This window comes from Pseudophryne corroboree, chromosome 4 (assembly GCF_028390025.1).
Source record: "Pseudophryne corroboree isolate aPseCor3 chromosome 4, aPseCor3.hap2, whole genome shotgun sequence".
NCBI classification, from domain to species: Eukaryota; Metazoa; Chordata; class Amphibia; order Anura; family Myobatrachidae; genus Pseudophryne; species Pseudophryne corroboree.
In genome coordinates, this window is record NC_086447.1 from 727,620,645 (window position 1) to 727,644,570 (window position 23,926).

A 23,926-nucleotide genomic window follows, 5' to 3' on the forward strand; every position below is an offset into this window, starting at 1 on the left:
CGAGGCTGGGCCTGTGTTCGGTCCCTCTGGAGCTAATGGTGTCCAGTAGCCTAAGAAGCCCAATCCACTCTGCACGCAGGTGAGTTCGCTTCTTCTCCCCTTAGTCCCTCGATGCAGTGAGCCTGTTGCCAGCAGGTCTCACTGAAAATAAAAAACCTAAAACTAAACTTTCACTAAGAAGCTCAGGAGAGCCCCTAGTGTGCACCCTTCTCGGCCGGGCACAAAAATCTAACTGGGGCTTGGAGGAGGGTCATAGGGGGAGGAGCCAGTGCACACCAGGTAGTCCTAAAGCTTTACTTTTGTGCCCAGTCTCCTGCGGAGCCGCTATTCCCCATGGTCCTTACGGAGTTCCCAGCATCCACTAGGACGTCAGAGAAACAAATGATTTTTGCTACATTTACAACGATTGTTATTGTAATTCCTCTAAGTTGTACCATTTACACTTCAATGGGCCCTACACACTTGGCGATATCTTTGAAAGATATGAAAGATATTGGCCCTCATTCCGAGTTGATCGGTCGCAAGGCGAATTTAGCAGAGTTACACACGCTTAGTCTACGCCTACTGGGAGTGTATCTTAGCATCTTAAAAGTGCGAACGAAGTTTACGCAATATTGCGAACAAAAAAAACTTAGCAGTTTTAGAGTAGCTCCAGACTTACTCTGCCTGTGCGATCAGTTCAGTGCTTGTCGTTCCTGGTTTGACGTCACAAACACTCCCAGCGTTCGCCCAGACACTCCCCCGTTTCTCCGGCCACTCCTGCGTTTTTTCCGGAAACGGTAGCGTTTTCAGCCACACGCCCATAAAACGCCGTGTTTCCGCCCAGTAACACCCATTTCCTGTCAATCACACTACGTTCGCCGGTGCGAACAAAAAGCCGTGAGTAAAAATCCTTTCTTCATAGCAGAATTACTTAGCGCAGTTGCAGTGCGAAAATTGCGCATGCGCTCTAAGCTGATTTTCACTGCGATGCGAAAAAAAAGAACGAGCGAACGACTCGGAATGAGGGCCATTGTTAAAAAATTAACGATGTATTGTTCATATCTTTCAGTGTGTATGCAACAACGATGAACGATGCATGTCGCCGCAATTGTTCATCGTTGATCGATCTTCGTTTAAACATGCAAGCCAATTTGGACGATATTGATGTGTGTAATGTCATATCATCCAAATCGGCCATAGATATCGTCCAGTGTGTATCGCTGAAGAAAAATCAGACAACGATAATATCGAAAAAGTGTGTAGGGCCCTTTACCCAGGAGGTTAGCTAGCCTTACTGTAAGCACACACCTCCTGCAACTTTATACTGTGACCAAATGCCCATGTTAAATTGTTTGCTGGGTGATCCCCTATTACAGTGTTCAGGGCCGGATTAAGCCTTGGGGGTGCCCGGGGCACTTAAGACAGGGGGGCCCCAGTGGAAGGTAGGGGATGTATATTAAAATAGGATTTTAAATACCTACCGGTAAATCCTTTTCTCATAGTCCATAAGGGATATTGGGGACACATTAGTTTGATGGGTATAGACGGGGTCCAAAGGAGCCAGTGCACTTGAAATTTCTTCCACTGGGTGTGCTGGCTCCTCCCCTCTATGCCCTCTTCCACAGGCAGGTATAGGTAAAACAGTGCCCGAAGGAAAAATGACATACTTGAGAGAAGGAACAACAGCGAGAAGTGTGGTGAGATTTATACTCCAGCACACCATAACATAACTGGGCCAGCAACATCTGGCAACATAAACAGCAACGGCTGAACAGGTAACACCTAACAGAGAACCTGCAGAAAGTCACCGCACAGAAGTGGGCACCCAATATCCCTTATGGACTACGAGAAAAGGATTTACCGGTAGGTATTTAAAATCCTATTTTCTCTAGCATCCATAAGGGATATTGGGGACACATTAGTACGATGGGGATGTCCCAAAGCTTCTAGAACGTGCGGGAACATGCGGAGACATCTGCAGCACCGCCTGCCCAAACTGGGTATCCTCTTTGGCCAGGGTATCAAACTTGTTGGACTTCACAAAGGTGTTCTTCCCCGACCAGGTAGCGGCTCGGCATAGTTGCAAGGCCGAGACTCCACGGGCAGCCGCCCAGGAAGAGCCCACCGATCTAGTAGAGTGAGCCTTTAAAGACTTAGGAACAGGTAAGGCTGCCGACACATAGGCCTGTTGGATAGTAAGTCGAATCCAACGAGCTATGGACTGCTTTGAAGCAGGGCAACCCTTCTTCTGCTCATCATAGAGCACGAACAAGGAATCCGTCTTTCTGATTCGAGCTGTACGCTTGACATAGATCTTCAAGGCACACACAGCATCCAATTTATTTATAAATGTTGATCATGTCCCCTCTTAATCTCCTCTTTTCTAGTGTGAACATGTGTAGCCTTGCAAGTCTTTCCTGGTATTCCAGCGTCTCTATCCCCCTAATTAGTTTGGTCGCCCGCCTCTGAACCTTTTCTAGTTCCAGGATATCCTTTTTATAGTAGGGTGCCCAAAATTGTGCGCAGTATTCCAGATGGGGCCTCACTAAGGCTTTATATAATGGGAGTATAACACTCTCATCCCTTGCATCAATACCCCTCTTTATACATGCTAGTACTTTGTTTGCCTTTTTTGCCACTATCCTGCATTGGGTGCTGATGCTAAGTTTGTTATCTATATGAACACCTAAATCTTTTTCCAGTACAGAGTCCCCTAAAATCACCTCATTAAGTATCTAGGTGTAATTTTTGTTCTTGCTACCCAGGTGCATTACCTTACACTTGTCTGTATTAAACCTCGTTCTCCATTTTGCTGCCCATGATTCCAGTTTAAATAGGTCGTTCTGGAGAGACTCAATGTCTCCCTCCGAATTTATAACCTTACATAGTTTGGTATCGTCTGCAAAAATTGACACCATGCTCTCTAGACCTTCCACTCAGTAGCGGATCTTGCCACGGGGAAGCAGGACTTTTGCCCGGGGTGCCGCCTTCTGGAGGGCACCGGCGCCATCCGGAGGGTGCCGCACCATGGCAAGATCCGCTACTGTGCCCCCCGCTGTGTCCACTGTCCCCTGCTGTGAAGGGAACTAGACGCTACCCGTCTAGTTTCCCTTCGTAGAGAGGACCTTTGCTGTGTGGTGCACGATGATGTCATCATGCACAGCACAGCATTGTGGGACTGACACAGACGCTAGGGGTCATAATTGACCTCTAGTGTCTATCTGTCCCATAGATCTGAGGAGAGGAGCGGCGCCGGCAGAGGTCTGCAGCGGTCGGGAATCAGGAGCGGGGATAGAAAGTATTAATTTTTTTGTGTAAGTGGCACTACTCCTACAGGGGGCACAAATGGGGGCACAACTCTACAGGGGGCGTAATTGACCATGCCCCCTGTATGAAGCCACCCCCTATTTTCCGCCCGGGGCGCCAAAAGGGCTAGAACCGGCCCTGCTTCCGCTAGATCATTAATGAAAATGTTGAACAATAGCGGTCCGAGAACAGGCCCTTGTGGCACCCCACTTAGAACTTTAGTCCAATTTGGAAAAGTTCCATTTACAGTACAACTCGCTGCTCCCTATTATTTAACCAGTTACTAACCCAAGTGCATATTGTGCTCCCTAGCCCTAGTTCATGTAACTTATAAATAAGTCTCATGTGTGGCACTGTGTCAAAAGCTTTAGCAAAGTCTAAACAGATTACATCCATCGCCTTTCCCTGATCAAGGTTTGCACTAACTGTTTCATAAAAGCCTAGTAGGTTCGTTTGACATGATCTATCCTTCACAAATCCGTGTTGGTTCCTAATACAATATTTTTTTGGGCTTTGAGGATCTTCTGTACACTATCCCTCAGAATGCTTTCTAGGGCTTTCCCCACTATAGATGTAAGACTAACTGATCTATAATTGCCTGGTTCAGCTTTACTTTCCTTTTTGAAGATTGGTACTACTTCTGCTATACGCCAGTCTTTGGGAACCATGCCTGAAGTAAGTGAGTCATTAAAGATTAAAAATAGAGGTTTTGCTAATTCGGAGTGTAGCTCCATGAGAACCCTTGGATGAATACCGTCTGGACCAGGTGACTTATTAATTTAAATTTTTTTCAATCGGTCGCGGACTGCCTCCTCACTTAAATAAGCACTAAGTAGTGGGACATTATTCTTATTGGGGTTGGGTGTTAGTTTGTGCATCTGGTCCTCTATTGTAAATACGATGAGAAAAATGTATTTAATGGATCTGCTATGTCGTTATCATTTTTTTTATTAAGTCTCCCAGTTTGTCCTTTAAAGGGCCTATACTCTCCTTTAGTCTTTTGCTGTTGATATATTTAAATAATTTTTTAGGGTTTGATTTATTTTCCCTTGCTACTAGCTTTTCAGTTCCTACTTTAGCCGTTCTTATTTCTTTTTTGCATAATTTGTTGCAAACCTTATAGTACTCGAATGACTCCACCTTTCTGTCTGATTTGTATTTTCTGAATGCTCGCCTTTTTCTGCCCATTAATTCCTTAATATTTTTATTAAGCCACATTGGTTTGGAGTTTTTAGTCCTTTGTTTGCTGCCCATGGGAATAAATTTACGAGTAATCTTATCGAGCAGTGATTTTAATGCCTCACATTTTTCCATAGTGTTTTTCCCTTGAAACAAAATTTCCCATTCAGTGTCCCTTAAAGCTTCTCTCATCATGTCAAAGTTGGCTTTGCTGAAGTTCAGAGTCCTAGTTGAACCTATATAGGACTGCTTATGAAAATTGATATTGAATGTAACCATATTGTGGTCGCTGTTTCCTATGGGCTCCTTTACTATAATATATGATATCAAATCCCCATTGTTAGTCAACAACAGGTCTAAGATTGCATTGTACCTAGTTGGTTCCTCGATTAGTTGAATTAAGTAATTTATGATAGTGTTTTGATGTCGCAGGTTTTCTGGCTTGCACTATAGTGGCACTGACCTTTTTGAAAGTCCCTTGTGAGCTAGGATGTTCCGCTCAACTTCCATACCGTCAAACGAAGCCGCCGTTAGTCTGGGTAGACGAACGGTCCTTGTTGAAGTTCTCTTCTGAATGGTAGAGGCCAAGGGTCTTCGATGGACATGTCAAGAAGATCCGCGTACCACGCTCCCCGGGGCCAATCCGGGGCAAGCAGAATTGCTTGTACACCTTGATGCCGGATCCTCGTGAGCACCTTTGGGATCAACGGATTCGGAGGAAATATGTAGACCAGCTTGTAAGGTCAAGGCGACGTCGGTGCATCCACTGCGCACGCCTGAGGGTCTATGGTTCGCGAGCAATAGGAACAAAGTTTCTTGTTGAGGCGAGACGCCATGTCGATCTGGGGGCAACCCCACAGGTCGATGATCTGTTGAAACACTTGAGGATGTAGGCACCACTCCCCTGGGTGGAGATCGTGGCGACTCAGGAAGTCCGCTTCCCAGTTGTCCACGCCCGGAATGAAGATTGCAGACAGTGCTAGTGCATTTCTTTCCACCCAGAGGAGTATTCTTGATACTTCTTGCATGCAGGCCCTGCTTTTTGTCCCTCCTTGTAGACTGATGCACGCCACAGCCGTGGCGTTGTCCGACTGCACCTGGATTGCTTGATCCCGGAGCAGAAGGGAGGCCTAAATCAGGGCATTGTAGATAGCCCAAAATTCCAGGATGTTGATTAGAAGTAGGGCCTCTTGGGCAGACCACCTGCCCTGAAACTGCACCCCTTGGGTGACAGCTACCCATCCTCTCAGACTCACTTCCGTCGTGACAAGAATCCAATCCTGAATTCCGAAGCGTTGACCTTCCTGGAGATTGGAAAACTGCAGCCACCACAGGAGTGAAATTCTGGCCTGGGGTGACAGTTGAATCATCCGGTGCATCTGAAGATGGGAACTGGACCACTTGTGCAGGATGTCTAGTTGAAAGGTCTGGCATGGAACCATCCATACTGGATGGCCTCATATGAGGCTACCATCATTCCCAACTATCTTATGCAAAGATGAATGGAAACTCGAGTCGGACGGAGAACCATGCACACCATTTCCCGGAGAGCTCTCACTTTGTCCTCTGGGAGGAACACTTTCTGTGCTACAGTATCCAGTAGCATTCCCAGAAACAGGAGCCGCTGAGATGGCTCCAGGTGGGAATTCTGTAGCTTGAGGATCCACCCGTGGTGTGACAGAAGGTGTATAGTGCAATCTATATGGAGCAGTAGGAGCTCCCTGGAACTCGCTTTTATCAGGATATCGTCCAGGTAAGGGACCACCTTGACCCCCTGGACTCTGAGCTGGAACATCATTTCCGCCATAACCTTCGTGAACACCCTCGGAGCTGTAGACAGGCCAAAGGGCAACGCCTGGAACTGTTATTGTTCAGCAGGGCGAACATCAGATAGGCCTGATGAGGAGGCCAAATTGGGATGTGGAGGTAGGCGTCCTTGATATCCAGGGACACTAGGAATTCCTGATGTTCCAGGCCTGCGATCACTGCTCTCAAAGATTCCATCTTGAATTTGAAAACCTTTAGGTAAGGATTCAAGGACTTCAGATTCAAATTGGGCCTCACAGACCCGTCTAGTTTTGGCATAACGAACAGACTGGAGTAGTAACCTTCTCCTCGCTGTTACAGGGGTACTGGAACAATGACTTGGGACTGGACCAACTTTGTGATGGCCTGTAGTAGCGTAACACGCATATTTTCCAAAGCTGGTAAGCTTGATTTGAAAAATCGTTGGGGAGGAGCACCATCGAACTCCAGCTTGCAACCCCGAGAAATAAGGTCCCTTACCCAGGCGTCCTGGCAGAAACTTTCCCAGATGAGGATGAAGTGATGTAACCGGGCTCCCACCTCGAGATCCTCCACACCGTCATGCTGAGGTTTTTGCGGAAGCTGAACTGGTGCTCTGTTCTTGAGATCCAGCAATGGCTGGTTTCCCAGGTTTACCTCTGGTGCCTCTAGCTGCATTAGATGCACCTCTGGCCCTAGATCGAAATCTGGTGAACCGAAAGGACTGAGTAGACGGTCCCGGGCAGGTACGTCTAGCAGGCGGAGCCCCCGAGGGAAGAAACGCGGATTTCCCAGAGGTTGCTTTGGAGATCCATGTGTCCAATTCGCCTCCAAAGAGCCATTCACCTGTAAAGGGAAGAGATTCCACATTGCGTTTGGAGTCAACGTCTGCAATCCACTGACGTAACCATATAGCTCTGCGTGCTGACACAGCCATAGCAGTGGTCCTAGCATTAATATTGCCAATCTCTTTTAGGGAGTCACAGAGGACTCTTGCCGTGTCCTGAATGTGTTTTAGGAAAGTCAGTGCAGTAACTAGGGTCATGTCACCTGAGAGACCCTCCTGAATTTGAGTAGCCCAGGAGTGAATTACATGTGTCATCCAGCAACCTGCAATGACCGGTCTTTGAGATATACCTGCAACAATGCAGATAGATTTCAGTGTGGCCTCAATTTTCCTCTTCCCCGGGTCCTTCACCGTAAAGGAGCCCGGAGCCGGGAGTACCGCCTTCTTAGAGAGAAGAGAAACCAAGACGTCTACAGCCAGAGATTCTTCCCAGAAATTTCAGGGGCAATGGGAAATGTATGCAAAAAAACGTTTTGACACCTGATATTTCTTATCTGGATTCTTCCAGGCTAGCTTAAATAAATCATCTGATTCTTTAGAATCAGGAAATGTGACATTCAGTTTGTCTTGAGGGAGGAAAAACGACTGCTGATTTGCAGCGTCCTCTCGGGGGAGCTTTAGCACATCCCTTGTAGATAAAATAAGGGGTTCAATACCCTGTGTAGGAGTGGAATCCCCACCTATGGGATCCACATCGTCCCCATCATCCTATATACCACCATCAGTATCTAATAGAAGTGCAGGTAAAGCATGTTTATGTGGACCTGCAGTAGAGAGGGGGGGATGGGGAACATCAGCCCTGGCAGCTAGATCTGCTACTGCTTTTTGCAGTTCCTGTGTTTTGTTGGCATTTGCAGTGAGCTGAGATGACATATCAGACATCATAGTTTTGATGCCAGGTGGGCTCGTGACTCTCCCTCTCATTGTCTTTTGGGAGGACTGACTACACTGCTCACATGATATGGAACCAGATGAAAGAGGGGAGAATCTGGTGTTACATACACTGCGTAACTTTTACCATAATAAAAACATAATACACACACAACACAGACTGATTACAATGTAAGCCTGCCCTATTGCTTGTGAGAGGAGACGCAGAGGAAGAGAGGACCCCCCCCCCCATAATGGTGCTGGAGCTACATATATATATTAATACTGGCCCTGTCTCCTAACCATGCTGTAGCTTCACATGAATGTTTAGTACAGCCATCGCTAGCCAGTCTCACACAGGGGCTATAGCGGGTCCCCGCCAAGAGGGACCCGTATGCCTCACCCGTGCTTCTGCCGCACCAAGAACCGAGGTACCCCCCTAGCGGGGTTGCTGGTGTGTACTCACCACCGACGATCACCTTCAGGCAGTGTTAGGGGTGTGCGGCGTGCTGCGGTTGCGACAGCCAGGGCGCAGTGCCCCGCTGAACAAACAACCCCTCAGGACGGTGGTCCTGCAGTGGGTAAGCGGCTCTGCACCTAGCGAGGCCAGTGACCGTCCCCTCCCTTAACTCCCACGGCGCAGGTATGCTGTTGCCCAAACAGCATACCGAAACAAACAAAAGTTTAAAATAAAATGAAGAAAAACTTTGGAGCTAGCAGAGTGTGCAACCTCTCCTGAGGGCACTTTTTTCTAAACTGCCTGTGGGAGGGGTCATAGAGGGGAGGAGCTAGCACACCCAGTGGAAGAAATTTAAAGTGCACTGGCTCCTTTGGACCCCGTCTATACCCATCGTACTAATGTGCCCCCAATATCCCTTATGGATGCTAGAGAAATTGTGCATACTGTACCTCCCAACATGACCCATTCCAGGAGGGATAAAATGCTCTCTACTTGGACTTCCCACTTAATATATGATTGGCGTCACCTGTGTTGAACTATTTAATTGATAAGGAAGTTACTTCAACACAGGTGATTGCAATAATAAAGAAGGAAGTCCATGTAGAGAGAATTGTTGTCCCTCCTGGAATGGGTCTTGGTGGGAGGTATAGATTGTGTCTATTAAATTTAAACCAATGGCGTACATTAGTTTTAACTAATAGTTTCATAATGGCTGAGCACTCTTTATAGCTCCACCTAATTGAAAGAAAACTACTTTATAAACTTTTCTGTTAGTGGAACAAAGATAACTTAACTTTAAAATATACATAGGAAAATAAAATAATTTATATTGTCACATGCAAGAATAGCAGCAGCCTCTGTACTACTTACACACTGGGACAGTACTCAGGAGGACGTTCTGTGCGTGTCTCTATCACTAGACCCAAATGGTTTAGTTGCATAACAGTTTACACAGGATTTAGACATCAAAGTGGAGGAGGAGAAGCTGGGATCCCTGTGTCACTTACAGCTCTCTCCACCCTCCTACCTCTCCTCTGGTCAGAAAGCTCTGTCTGTAGCTCATGAAACATGATATTCCTGTGTCTCTGCCTGTACTGCATACTGTCCTGCTTGCATTTAGGATGCTGGTTCTACTGCTGCTTAAGAGGGAAAGCTAGTGATATCAGTGTGCTCTGGCTGGGGTGCCCCCTGACAAAGGGGGGCCCGGGGGTACAGTATGCCCTGCATGCCCCCCTGAATCGGGCTATGACAGTGTTGCATATGGAAGTGAGGGTAGTGCACATGTAGGCTGCGTCTTCATTTATCAAGAAACAGAATCCTAAACTATTTGGAGTATCCTTCCAATGCTGCACGCCATTCTCTTGTAGATATCACATAACCAATTTGAGACTAAAGGGGGGTACACACGGAGAGATCAGTGCTTAAATTCTAAGCAATCTCACTAGACTGCTTAGAACCTAAGCACGGACCTCCCCGTGTGTATGCCCCACAGCGATAGCGATGCGCGGCCCCACACGTCGCTATCGCCCGTGCTAGATTGGCATGAGCGCCCTCCCCATCGGGGGGGGGGGGGGGGGAGATGTGTGCTGAGTGGTCACTGATAGATTGCTCAGCACACATCTTTCCCCATGTGTACGCGGCTTTAAATGTGTGTTATTGCTTGGCTTTGTATACCACCTATTGCCGCAAGTACAATATTACTGTGGTAGCTGCCCCCAGAGCAGTAACTGCAAGCATTAGTTGACTAGTTGAATTTTTTTTTAACTATCTACATTTTTACATATTGAAAAAATGCTTTATTCAAATAAAGCATTTTTCTGTAATGTTTTGTTTTTCCCCATTCTGAGATGGAAACAACAGAAGAATTAGGGCAGTTCTCGTATCACCACAATCATTGTTAAATAGACATCCCCACACACAGAGCCGGCCCTAACCAATATGATGCCTTAGGCAAGATTTGGCTGGTGCCCCCAAGCATCACCGCTGGTTCCGCCTATGACCCAGCACCTCTTTCCCAGCACCATCACTCCTCAGCCATAGCAGTCCTCATTTTGGTATTTGTACCCCCTATATTTTAAACAGGAACAGTTTGCACATTTGGCGCACAGCCCAAAAAGGGGTGTGTTTTTGCTGGCAAGGGGTATGGCCGCACAATAGTAACCCCAATTCCAATTACGCCACACAGTACTGCAACTTCATTCACATTTGATCATGCGATAGTGTCCATAATTCATATTACATCCCACAGTAGTATCACTTTACCTTATAAACGTTACTACTCACAGCAGAGCCCCTTATTCCCATTACATCACACTGAATTGCTCCTTATTCACATTACACCACACCCTATTGCTCTTTATTCACATTAGACGACACAGTAGTGCCCTTTCTATACGCAACGCCACATAGTAGAGCACCTTATACACCTAATGCCACACAATAGTAATACCTTTATACACATAATACCACACAGTAATGCCCCTTACACATATGAGACACATTATTAATGTCCTTATAAACATAATGCGCCTTACACATTATGACAACCTTTATTAATGCCCTTTTACACATAATGTCCCTTACACATATGGCGCACATTATTAATGCCCTTATACACATAATGACACACATAGTGCCCCCTACACATTTGCTGCACATTATTAGTGCCCCTATAGACATAATAACACACATACAGTACTATCCTGTTACACATATGCCGCACATTATTAATGCCCTTATACACATAATGACACACATAGTGCCCCTTGCACATATGTTGCACATTATTAATGCATTTTTACATGACACACATAATGCTCCTTACACATATTCTGAATACTACTGCACAACCAACCCACTCACATGCACACAGAACTCACACTGCCACTAACACTGTGACCTCTGACACTGCTTGTCTTCATAATTCTTGCCTCAATGCTAACATCTGGCACCTTTTTTAATGAAAATGCATCTTATTTGCATTGCTGTGTGGCTAGGATGCACAAGCAGCTTCTACTGATTAAAATGACATGCAGCATGCCTATATACTGTGTGAGACTGTGGCTGTATCTGCATATGAAATGCTACACACAGAATATAGGCATGCCACTTATCATTTTAATCAGCAGAAGCTGCTGATGCCCCTAGGCATATCAAATGCCCTAGGCAATTGCCTAGTTTGCCTATGCCTATGGTCGGCTCTGCCCACACAAAGCAGGGGGAAGCTACAGTATCCATGGTTAGGTGCAGCAAATCTCATCTCAGGCATGGGTCAACACTGGTGATAACTGTACATCCTGGATATATATGGCAAATCATTCCTGCTGGTAAAAACACCAGTTTTCACAAGCTACAATATATGGGTTTACTTACTTCTCATAGAAAGATCACTAGCTATTGACAAACTCATGCTTTAGCTACAGAGTATATATCCAGTTTCTATAGACAAAAAATCCCATACCATATACTGTACTGAGTTTTTGTCTTTGACTACAGATTACATAGACACACTTTTCAACCGTGGTACAGTGTGCATGTGAGCTAACTGCTTTCGCTCAAGATTCTACACATATCTTCAAATCGTGCCAAATAGCACTGTCCGGCCTGCTATGGACAGTGTGACTTAGCCTTCCCATGCTACTTTTACTTATGATATGCTACTTAATAGCAATTCTTTTGTAACAAAGATGATAATCCTAAGAATTTATTACACTATTAGCGATTTGAAAAGCAAAATTCAGGAAAAAATTCATACAAGTGACTCGCACCATGGGGGTCATTCCGACCCGATCGTTTGCTGCAGTTTATTGCATCGATCGGGTCGGATCTGCACATGCGCCGGCGCATGCTGGGCAGCCGAAGGCCGTTGTAGTGTAGCGATAGCCTCTGCCTGACTGAAAGGCAGAGGCGGTCGCTGCCTGGAAGGGGGCGTTGGGGGGGCGGGCCGCGGCGGCTGCGTGATGTCACACGCAGCCGCTGCGACCCGGGCAGCGAGGAGGTTCTCCTGGCCAGCCGCAGGAGCTGCGCTGGCCGGGAATTACTCCTGAAATGCAAAAGCATCGCCGATGTGCGATGCTTTTGCATTTCTGCGACGGGGGGTCGGCACTGACATACGGGGCGGACTAGCCCTGTGCTGGGCGTCCCCCCGCATGTCTGAGTGCCTGATCGTAGCTGTGATAAATTTAGCACAGCTACGATCAACTCTGAATGACCCCTTATGTGTTGTTATGCTTAATGTGCTACTTTATACCAATTCACACATTAATAGGGCCTAATTCCTGTTCGTACACAAATGCAATTGTAATTTTCTAGGCTACGGAGCTGCTAGTTTTAGCAAGTGCAGCTGCCGCCCAGAAATGAATAGAGACGCCCACCAGATTCATTGCAAGCTCATTTGCAATTGTATACACATTCGCAGCTTATACGCAAAAATGAGGAACATTGAGGTGAAGAGTAGGGTGGCAGCCTTGACTACGCAGACTGGACACGGCAGTACAGATACAGACACCATGTTTTTGCATGTACAAGCTCACAGCCGTCAACAGATACATGCCCCGAAAATGGGCAAGACATGTCTGTGCTTTTCCAACCACTCCCCATTAATACATCCAAACAATCGCTTCCTGTCAATCACTTCTCCATGAAATCCTCATTGCGAGTGAGATCAAAGCGGCACCTTGCGCATTGGGATCAGGAAGGGCACTGAGTGTGCCCTTAGTACACTATTAGCATATTAAGATGCAAAAGTTTGTAAAATGTGCTCCAGTACAGTAATCACTACCTGTGGTGGGACGTTTAGTTCCCGCCAGGCATCTTGCAACATATGGCGCAAAAAAGATAGGCGTATGAGGACACATATGTATATATTTTGTCTGTTTGATTTATTTTCTCCTAAACACAGTTGAGTGCTAGCTCTGTTGCCCAAGCAGCATTACCAAGAAATCTCACAGATAGTGAAGCTATCAGCGGGAATACACAACTATTAGATGTGCCCATGTTCCCATCAAATTCAATCATGCTATATCTGCAAATTTCACTATGTGCTTTGGAAAAACAAAGCTCACGCAGGATGACAGAAAGCATCTAAATATACATAAAAAATATCACATCCATGTATATAATACACTGTGACGGGAACTCAGGAATAGTTTTGGAAAGCAAAGATGTACAAAGTTACAAAGTAGAAATACGATCATAGTACACGCACTTACCAGGTACCGATGTTCCTAGAGCCACAAATACGACAGCAGTAACAGAATCCTTTAAGCCAATAGTACAGCCAAAATGAGAAGCTAAATCTCCAATGAATGCTGTCAGGAGGCCAATCATTGTAATGGATACTATAAAACAAGCCCAACCATTCCAGTACTCTGTTGGTGGTACAAAGGCGAAAAGAACTTTCCAGAAGACAGTCAGAAAATGCATCACATAGTCGAAGCAAGATGGCAGCTTTTCCTCTCCACATTCATCATCGTCATCATCTTCCCCTAAAGAAAAATACATATTTGTAAATAACTAAGGTCATTATAAGTGATTATTTATGTGAGTTGTCAATAAAATGGAAACAAGAGTTGCAACTTAGATGGTATATCATCAAATGTGTCCATCCTCTGGCTCATTCATAACATGTATTGAGGTTCAGCCAATGATAATCGGATCAGATGCAAACACAATCACTAAATGAACATTGTAGAGACAAGTTTGTGAATGGCTAATTACTTTATTTATTTATTTACTTACTTGCATACCTTTCAGCTGTTTTTACATGAGCTTTATCAACATAATTATCAGGGCAGGTGCAAGGCCTCTGTGCACCCTAGGCAAAGCTTCAGCCTAGCGCCCCCTAACCTGCAAACCCCACCACCACGACCACCAGCTCCCGGAGGGGAGATGCAGGTGGGCTGGGGTGGATTGCATCATTATACATATACAGAGAAAAGGGAAAACACTTAAGGACTTTTAAAGTGATAAAGAATATTGTAAAGAGAGTAAAAAAAATTGTGACCTTGTTCACAATCTACTTTCACTTTAAAAATGCTTGAGTGCCTTCTATTCTTTATATACTGTATATGGGGTTTAGTGGGGATATTTAATTGGGGTTGGGTACGGAATGGCACTGGTCAGAATACCGACAGTGGCATCTTTACCATACCACTATAATACCAACATCTTGAATTAAATTAATTAACCTTACCCTTTACCCTAAAACTCCCTCTCCACAGCCTAACTCTAACCTTCCCTGGCATGCTAAAATTCAGGATGCCAGCTGTCAGTATTCCGGCATCATATATTTGTATGCTCCTTATTGTGTTCCATCTCCCCATCTGTAAGTTCATTACGGACCCACATACATACAGAGACAGCCTTCAATTTTTTGCTAGATGAATTCAGTCACGCCCTCCAGAGTCTGGCGCCCCTAGGCAGCCGCCTAAAGCTGCCTAATAGTAGAGCCGGTCCTGATAATTATTAATGTGGAGAAAAGTGTATTTTTTTCATAACTGCTTATCCCGGTGAAAAAGTTATTTAATTTATTATTTGTTATTCATGCAAAATAATGTTAGTATGAAAATGATTTTTGTAGAATATATATATACATAGATGGATAGATAGATAGATGGATAGATAGATAGATAGATAGATAGATAGATAGATAGATAGATAGATAGATAGATATAACAGACATCATATCTTAGTGCATGCACTGTACACTCAATCTCTAATCAAAAAGGTCCCAACTGAATGCTCCGGTTTCTTTGTGTCCAAAACAGGGTGTTAACAAATTATAATTTGTGTTAATCTTGGTCTGCTCATTGGCTCTGTATCCCTGACGTCAGTCTTTGAGGTGTATACATGGGCTTGACTTCAATCACATTGCATTATGGGTATCAACGACTCCCTTGAATAGAATGTAAAGCATGAATCCTCTTTGTCCTTATAATTACCTCCATATGTCCTGGTGGACATTATATTTACATATGTCAACAGAAAATAATATTTATTTACTGGTAGCTGGGCAATAATTTAATTTAGTCTAAAAGATCTCATGATGTAAAAAATAGTTTATTGTAGTAATTATTATATTTCAAACTAGCCTTTTTTATGTCATCCTAATATGGCATCAAACAAACAGGTATTGCAGAAGTACAGATATTGCCTTAATACTTGATGAATAGGCATCCTCATGAAAAGTTGCTATGCAAAGACATTTTAAAGTATTCGCTAGCAAAATGTATTGCCAAATAGCAGTAACCCCTATGATGTGTAGTGCAAAGTGAAAGAGGCATAGTCGCAGGTGACAAATCCTGTTTCCACTGGCCACAGAGCCTTTCGTCCTTTGATAAACAGTACCTTAAGACCAGTAGCAGATCTTGCTATGGGCACACGGGATTTTTGCCCGGGACGCCGCCACATGGCAAGATCCGCTACTGTTGGTCAGTGCACCCCGCTGCTGTGAAGGAAACTAGACGCTACCCGTCTAATTTCCCTTCGTGGAGAGGACCTTTGCTGTGCAGTGCGCAATGACGTCAGGGTGCACCGCACAGCATTGTGGGACTGGTACATAGACGCTAGGGGTCATAATTGACCTCTAGTGTCTATGCTGTGCTATGGGAGAGACGTCATGACGTCTCTCCCATAGATCCGAGGAGCGGCGCCGGCGGAGGTCAGCAGCGGTCGGGACTCAGGAGCGGGGATAGTAAGTATTATTATTATTTTTTTTGTAAGCGGCGCTACTCAACTGGGGGCACAAATGGGGGCACAACTCTACAGGGGGCAGAAATGGGGGCACAACTCTACAGGAGGCATAACTGACCACGCCCCTGTATGAAGCCACGCCCCTATTTTCGCCCGGGGCGCCACAAGGGCTAGAACCGGCCCTGAAAGACAAGTCACCTTGCTTCTCTTCCTTCACATTTGTTCCTCCTTCTGAGTTCTCAAATACAGTAAATCTCTAACCCTGGCTGTCAGGAGAAACGTATCCTGACTCTGCCTGTATATGTTCAGGGATCTCCAATTTACTACGCATCATTCAGCCATGACCAAACTTCAAAGCATAAACACCTGTTCGCTATGGAACTGTATCTACAGTGCATTCGGAAAGTATTCACAGCGCTTCACTTTTTCCACATTTTGTTATGTTACAGCCTTATTACAAAATGGAAAAAAATAATTTTTTTCTCTCAGAATTCTACACACAATACCGCATAATGACAATATGAAAACGTTTTTTTTTTTAGGTTTTTGCCAATTTATAAAAGATTTAAAAAAATAAGAAATCACATGTATTTACAGCCATTGCTCAATACTTTGTTGATGCACCTTTGGCAGCAATTACAGCCTCAAGTCTTTTTGAATATGATGCCACAAGCTTGGCACACCTATCTTTGGGCAGTTTCTCCCATTCCTCTTTGCAGCACCTCTCAAGCCCCATCAGGTTTGATGGTAAGCATCTGTGCACAGCCATTTTCAGATCTCTCCAGAGATGTTCAATCGGATTCAAGTCTGGGCTCTGGCTGGGCCACTCAAGGACATTCAGAGTTGTCCTGTAGCCACTCCTTTGATATCATGGCTGTGTGCTTAGGGTCGTTGTCCTGCTGAAATATGATCCGTTGTCCCAGTCTGAGGTCAAGAGCACTCTAGAGCAGGTTTTCACCCAGGATGTCTCTGTACATTGCTGCATTCATCTTTCCCTCTATCCTATCTATTGGCCCGGTGATGAGCGGTGCCTGGTCTCCTCCAAACATGACGCCTGGCATTCACACCAAAGAGTTCAATCTTTGTCTCATCACACCAGAGAATTCTGTTTCTAATGGTCTGAGATTTGGCAATCTCCAGGCTGGCTGCCATGTTTTTTTTACTGAGGAGTGGCTTCCGTCTGGCCACTCTACCATACAGGCCTGATTGGTGGATTGCTGCAGAGATGGTTGTCCTTCTGGAAGGTTCTCCTCTCTCCACAGAGGAATGCTGTAGCTCTCACAGAGTGACCATCAAGCTCTTAGTCACCTCCTTGACTAGGGCCCTTCTTCCCCAATCGCTCAGTTTAGAAGGCCAGCCTGCTCTAGGAAGAGTCTTCCATTTACGGATGATGGAGGCCACTGTGCTCATTGGGATCTTCAAAGCAGATATTTTTCTGTACCCTTCCCCAGATTTGTGCCTCAAGACAATCCTGTCTTGGAGGTCCACAGACAATTCCTTTGACTTCATGTTTGGTTTGTGCTCAGATATGCACTGTCAAGTGTGGGACCTTATATAGGGCCTAATTCTGAGTTGATCGCAGCAGTAAATTTGTTAGCAGTTGGGCGAAACCATGTTCATTGCAGGGGAGGGCAGACATAACATGTGCAGAGCGAGTTAGATTTGGGTGGGGTGTGTTCAAACTGAAATCTAAATTGCAGTGTAAAAATAAAGCAGCCAGTATTTACCCTGCACAGAAACAAAATAACCCACCCAAATCTAACTCTCTCTGCACATGTTATATCTGTCCCCCCTGCAGTGCACATGGTTTTGCCCAACTGCTAACAAATTTGATGCTGCGATCAACTCAGAATTACCCCATAGACAGGTGTGTGCCTTTACAAATCAACTGAATTTACCACAGGTGGAGTCCAATTAAGCTGTAGGAACATCTCAAGGATGATCAGTGGAAACAGGATGCACCTGAGCTCAATTTTGAGCTTCATGGGAAAGGCTGTAAATACTTATGTACATGAGATTTCTTAGTGTTTTATTTTTAATAAATTTGCAAAAATCTAAAAAAAAACTTTTTTCACGTTGTCATTATGGGTATTGTGTGTAGAATTTTGAGGGAAAAAATTAATTTATTTAATTTTGGAATAAGGCTGTAACATAACAAAATGTGGAAAAAGTGAAGTGCTGTGAATACTTTCTGGATGCACTATATGTGAGTACAGCTAAATGTGGCATTAGTATCGCAATCCATACCCTTTAAGCAAGCAAAAAAAAAAAAAGGAAGACCTGATCAATAGAGACCATTGTTACACTGATCCTTATTTTAGCCAAATAATGTTAATAACTAGTAATTTGGACCTATCATACACTGGGTCGCAAGCACTGTTTTCCCAAACCTTCCCATCTCTGCCCCCTCCTTGCCCAGCTCCCTCATTTCTCATTTCCCTCCAGTATATCTGTCTCTCTTTATTTTTCTCCCATCCTGCTCCATCTCTCTAACTGTATCATCTCTGCTCTCCACCATCTGCCTCTATTTCTCATCTCAGTCTCCCCTTCCCCCATCTTTTTCTCTCTCTCTACTACGTTTCGTCTGCCCTCCTGGTGAAGGGAAGATTTTACAGCTGGTGCCGTATAGGAGGGATTGCTGACTCCAGGACTTGGAACACAGTGGCAAGGGTAAAATAGAGAATATGTCCCCCTCTTTTTCTCTCTCTTTACTCGCTGTTCCTCCTGTTCCCCAGGTGGAGGGAAGATATTGCAGTGGTGGCAGGTAAGAGAGATTGCTGACTCCATAACCCAGGGAACAGTGCTGTACATCCACATAGTGTCAGGAGGAAAAGAGAGAATGTGACCAGGAGTCAGGCAGCCAGTGAGAGATGTAAATTGAGAGCTGCACTTGTGCTAGACAGACCTTTAGTAGGATTACAAAATAGATGGCTACCATAATATAAAAAGTTGCTACTGTAATACAGTATCCACTTTGTGAAATGGTCTTTAACCAGTAGCAGTAAACATTTTTTACATTATTATGAAAACAATATATGTAAATAATATTTACTTGACTGCTGTCCACTTTATTTGCCAGATTCTAAAATAATCAATCCTTATGAAATATTCACATATGGGTGATTACTTTTCTGTTTGTTTTATTCACTGACTAAGCAAAGGGTTTACTTATACATTTTAAACAAAATATATCAATTTAATTTGATTTATTAAAACTTTAAAATGCTTACTCAAGTCAAACCATTAAACTTGGCTGTAGAAAGTAAGAGAACTTCCTCCAAATGCCAGTTACCGGAACATTTGCGTTGTTTAGAGCAAATTGGTAATAAATGCTACATTATATTCACCTCAGATATTTATAAATCCTCGCTGAATATATCAGTTCCGGGAAACAAGCACTGTAAGAATTTTTTAGTAAGCTGAAAGGGCACACGAGCCAGAAACTGGGACCAGCAATCAGGCAACAGCAGAGTTTATTAAAGCACTGTTAATCCAGAAATTCCATACTATGCGTACATTAGGTGATTTCACCAAAGTTTACTCTCTTTGGCACATACTGGTTTAATTCATAGACTAGAAACATAATGTGTTGTTACATGATTTGTCTGCAAGTATTTCATTATGCTTTCCTATGCTCTTTAGATTTTTACTTATGATGAACATCTCCAAATATTTGTAGCTGCATTGTCCAACTGCTGGTCCTTGTCCCGGATTTGTCCCAACAAGAGGCCCACAATAGATTGTGGTAATACTTGGTTTAATGCCGGGTACATGTTAAATGATGTGTGTACAGCCAAATGGGGATGTCGCTAGTGACCCGCCGCAGTGTGCACTGCTAACAATCTACTGGGTACACAATGGACGACAGCAAGTTTGTAGCACTGATTGGTCGTTATCTGCAAATTCGTTTGAAATGTCGGCTAATGTGTACTTAGCTTAAGATAAATAAAACACTATTTTATTTTGTTCAGCGTCGCCAAAAACTAAATATTTACCTACAGTACCATTACATGACATCATTTTTTTATTTGATCCTGAGCATAAATATAATAAATGTCATAGGCAGTTACTGTCAAGTATATTATATTTCTGAGTAGATTCACCAGAGATAATTCTGAGTGCAACTTTAAAACATCTACTTTTCTTTAATAACATTTTTTTATGTTCGATTTAGCCTCATCTATGGCTTATGTTAATCATGAGAGTGAGGGTACATTGGTTTGTTTTACATTCTGCAAAGTGCACCTAATAGTACATTACATGTTCATCATAAGTTTAGAGCAGGTGCAAGTGTGTAATTGGTCAAGTGCCCAGCGACACGGCAAGAAAACCCCTACACTCTACACTTTGCCATCTTCTATATTCATTTTATGGATCTCACTCTGCAAACTGTCCGCATTCCTATGAACTGTCAGTACTGATTTGTGAACTTTGAAAGGGGTAGTGTTTTAACCCTAATGTACTGTATGTTGTGGTTTGGGTTAATCAGAGTTTGGGAATATCATGGCTGGGACTTACTTGATCCAGATTTTGCATGTCTAAATGTTCAGAGGTACTGTATGTTAGTGTAATCAGAAGTTATAGAATGCCAAACCTCCAGCCAAAGGAGAATAGGGGTCTTCCAACTTGACACCTGATGGGGATACTATAAGAACAAGGAATTCTCTGGAGCTGAAAGGGTAAATTAAAGTTTAGTCTGGGAAATGGTGGTAGAGATCTCTTACTCACCAATCTGATGGGCTACACAAGGACTGTTCTACCAACGAATGGTCTACAGATGAATGTGTGGTGGAACCAATCCCTTTACTCACCAGTAAGGTAAGCTATAAACAGGAATTAAACATATGATAATAAATAATATAAGACCAGCAACTGTACTCACTCTTCATACACAGTACCCTTATAGGGGCCTAAGAAACAAATGTGAGAAATTCAGTTCCACCATAAACCGTACTATGCCTACTGTATATTAGGAGACACAATAACTTTATATAGGCTATGTAACAAGTACCTAACAGGCAGTCTGTTAACAAATCCTTATGGGTATCCGTTGTAAGGGCCTAATTCAGATCTGATTGCTGCTGTGCAATTTTGCACAGTGGGTGATAAGATCCGAACTGCGCATGCATATGCACCGCAATGCACCGGCGCGTCGCACAACACCAACAGGCATCGGCGCCTAATGACGGGATGGTGCAAAAAATCCAAATGCACGGGCTTTCACAAGGTGATTGACAGGAAGAGGCAGTTTGTAGGTGGCAATTGACCATTTTTTCGGGAGTGTCCGGAAAAACGCAGGCGGGCTCAGGTGTTTTCAGGGAGGGTGTCTGACGTCAGCTCTGGCCCTGATCAGCAGGAATCAACCGCAATGGAAGAGTAAGTTCTGGGCTACGCAGAGACTGCACAAAATCAGTTTGTGCAGCTCTGCTACACATGCGAAAGCACACTTGCACAGTGAATTAACCCTCCCCCTGCAGGCGGCGACTATCTGATCGCAGGACAGCAAAAAACGCAGCCCAGCGATTAGATCTGAATTAGGCCCTAAGTCATACTCTTTATACATAAACATGCAAACAATGGTTTGGAGGAATGTCTCTCTGTCATGGAATCCTCAGAAGTAGATAATCTCAAAAATAAAAGTAAAGGTGTCGATAGTGTGGTCTGTTTAGGGTAAATATTATATATCCCCAAAGTGTGTATAGTCCGTATAGAGATAATCGTCAGTGACTACCTCTTTCCCCCTCTCTATATACAGAGTAAAAGGTGGTGCACCGTACTCGTACAAAGATATAGTGTCATCCGCCCATAAAGATTACTTTTCATAGACCCTTATCTTCATGACCACAACCGAGGAAGAGGGTGACTCCCAGTGTCAGTGGCGGAACTTGTGAGTGGTCGGCCCAGGTACATAAAATATACTTTGGCCTACCCTTCTCTGACTTACCCCATGTTCCGAACATGCCACTTGCCATTGGGTGACAGGGAGAGGGTGACAAGAGTCCAATCACACAGTTCTACACACAGTCCTTTGCTGTGTGGAGACCATGGTAAATGTACCTTGGTGGGGGTGGGTGCTTAAAGAAAAGTGTGCTACTGCACAGTCTAGTGATCAAGGGAGGCCTCATGCCCTATCTCAAGATGGCAGCCAAGATCACTATTGAGAATGTGCAGGGCACACTTCTTTACTGTATAAGACTGTTAGTAACATGGAGGGAGCCAGAAGTCTCTTACTTAGCTCCTATGAGAGACCTGGTTAACACCTGCGATAAAGCTGTTCCAGCATCCCTGCACAGCTACCCGTTTGCATCATTTTCAACATTGGGAACACAGCGACCACTGCCCTGTCTATTACAGGAGGCACACCCACTGTGGTTTCCTCAGTTCGTCACTTGGTCAAAAAGAGTCTGACAGCGCCAATTACACTAGATACTGCCTTAAATGTAGTATGTGTTTGCGATCATCAGCGCTGAAAGGCTTCAGGACTCCCCTATCAGTCCAGCTCAAATGGTAAATGGACGCTGCTGCACACACACAAGGTCATCCCCACCTCCCTGAGGTAAGGGGCAGGTTCCTCAAGCAGTGAGATCAACCCTGCACTCTTTGCTGAGCCAGTCATCTCACTTTGCTCAAAATAGTTGTGCGGTGGCCCAAGGTAAAAAATCGTTGCTGGTCTGGGCAGCTGTGAACCCCTTAGTCCCCATATTACAAATATTTTAACCAGGGTATATAGTACTATATTCATTGGCAAAAGTATTTATAATAATACTGAAACGTTGGTTTAACCTGTGGTGACTATGTCTTTCTTATTGATATACCGAGTGGTTCCTATATTGCTCTACTGCCTGTGGGGTGTGGCCCACACCAGTACTATAGCATGCTCTTGTTCTTTGTGGCATGACTCCATGCTACTCCTCTGCATACACCAGGCCTATGGCGGGAGAAGGAGTGGTTGATGAGATGGGGGAGTCCTCCTTGTATAACTTGTACTGGGCCCTACAATTTCTAAGTGGGCTGCTCTAGTGCTCAGACTCTATTGCGCTGATGGGTGCCAGCTGCAGAGGAGGGGGCCCAGAAGGAGGAGAATGGAAACGGGCTTTCTCCTCAGTTAATACGCCCGTGGTGAAAACCCTCTCCCACTTCTACCTTGGGGAAGAGTTGCTCCTAACTGAACAAACTCCAATTTGCATAATGGCCTATATACAGATGTAGCCATGCTCATCTTACTGCGATGCGGCATGCTGCATGGAGCGACTGCTGGCTGCATATAGTCACAAACCAGCATGCCATGCAGTAAGCCGTATTGTGGCATGATGCATCGCAGCAAAGATAAGCATGGCTACATCTGTATCTCTCATTTATAGCAAGACTTATGAAGGCAATATATTTTTAAAAGCCAATGAGAGCATCCAACTTCACCTCTATATAAGAAAGCTGTGAAAAAGTAATGGGAAGATCTTCCTATGGTTTTGACATAGCCTCTCAGATATTTCCTCTGTCTGACCACTCATTATATTATATATTATTGCCTCTCATTACATGAACTATGTATACAGTTATATTATCCTTACTGTCAGTGGAGCAGACTCATAAAATCACAACATTTCCTATTGCTAGATCATAAAATACAGCACTGAAGCATAAATCTCTCCAAAAGCAATCCCTTTAGTGAATGATTAATTTGGCTTGTGTTGGATTGAATGAGAGGATGTATACGGGCTTTTGGGATAAGCTGTCATAATCAGGATTGAGAGGCAGCTGGCAACATCTGCACTGAGAGTCACAATTAAGTTAATCACAAAAAAGTA

The 23,926-nt window shown here is 44.3% G+C and overlaps 1 protein-coding gene across 10 annotated transcripts in view; it reads right to left on the minus strand.

The window, feature by feature from the left end:
• Positions 1-23,926, minus strand: part of SLC8A1 (solute carrier family 8 member A1) — a 681,250-nt gene that overhangs the window by 27,339 nt on the left and 629,985 nt on the right. For all 10 annotated transcript variants that reach the window (XM_063918064.1, XM_063918070.1, XM_063918067.1 and 7 more), the window contains one exon: positions 13,640-13,915. In XM_063918064.1, the coding sequence (XP_063774134.1) occupies positions 13,640-13,915 (276 nt within the window). The remainder of the gene's footprint in view (positions 1-13,639; positions 13,916-23,926) is intronic.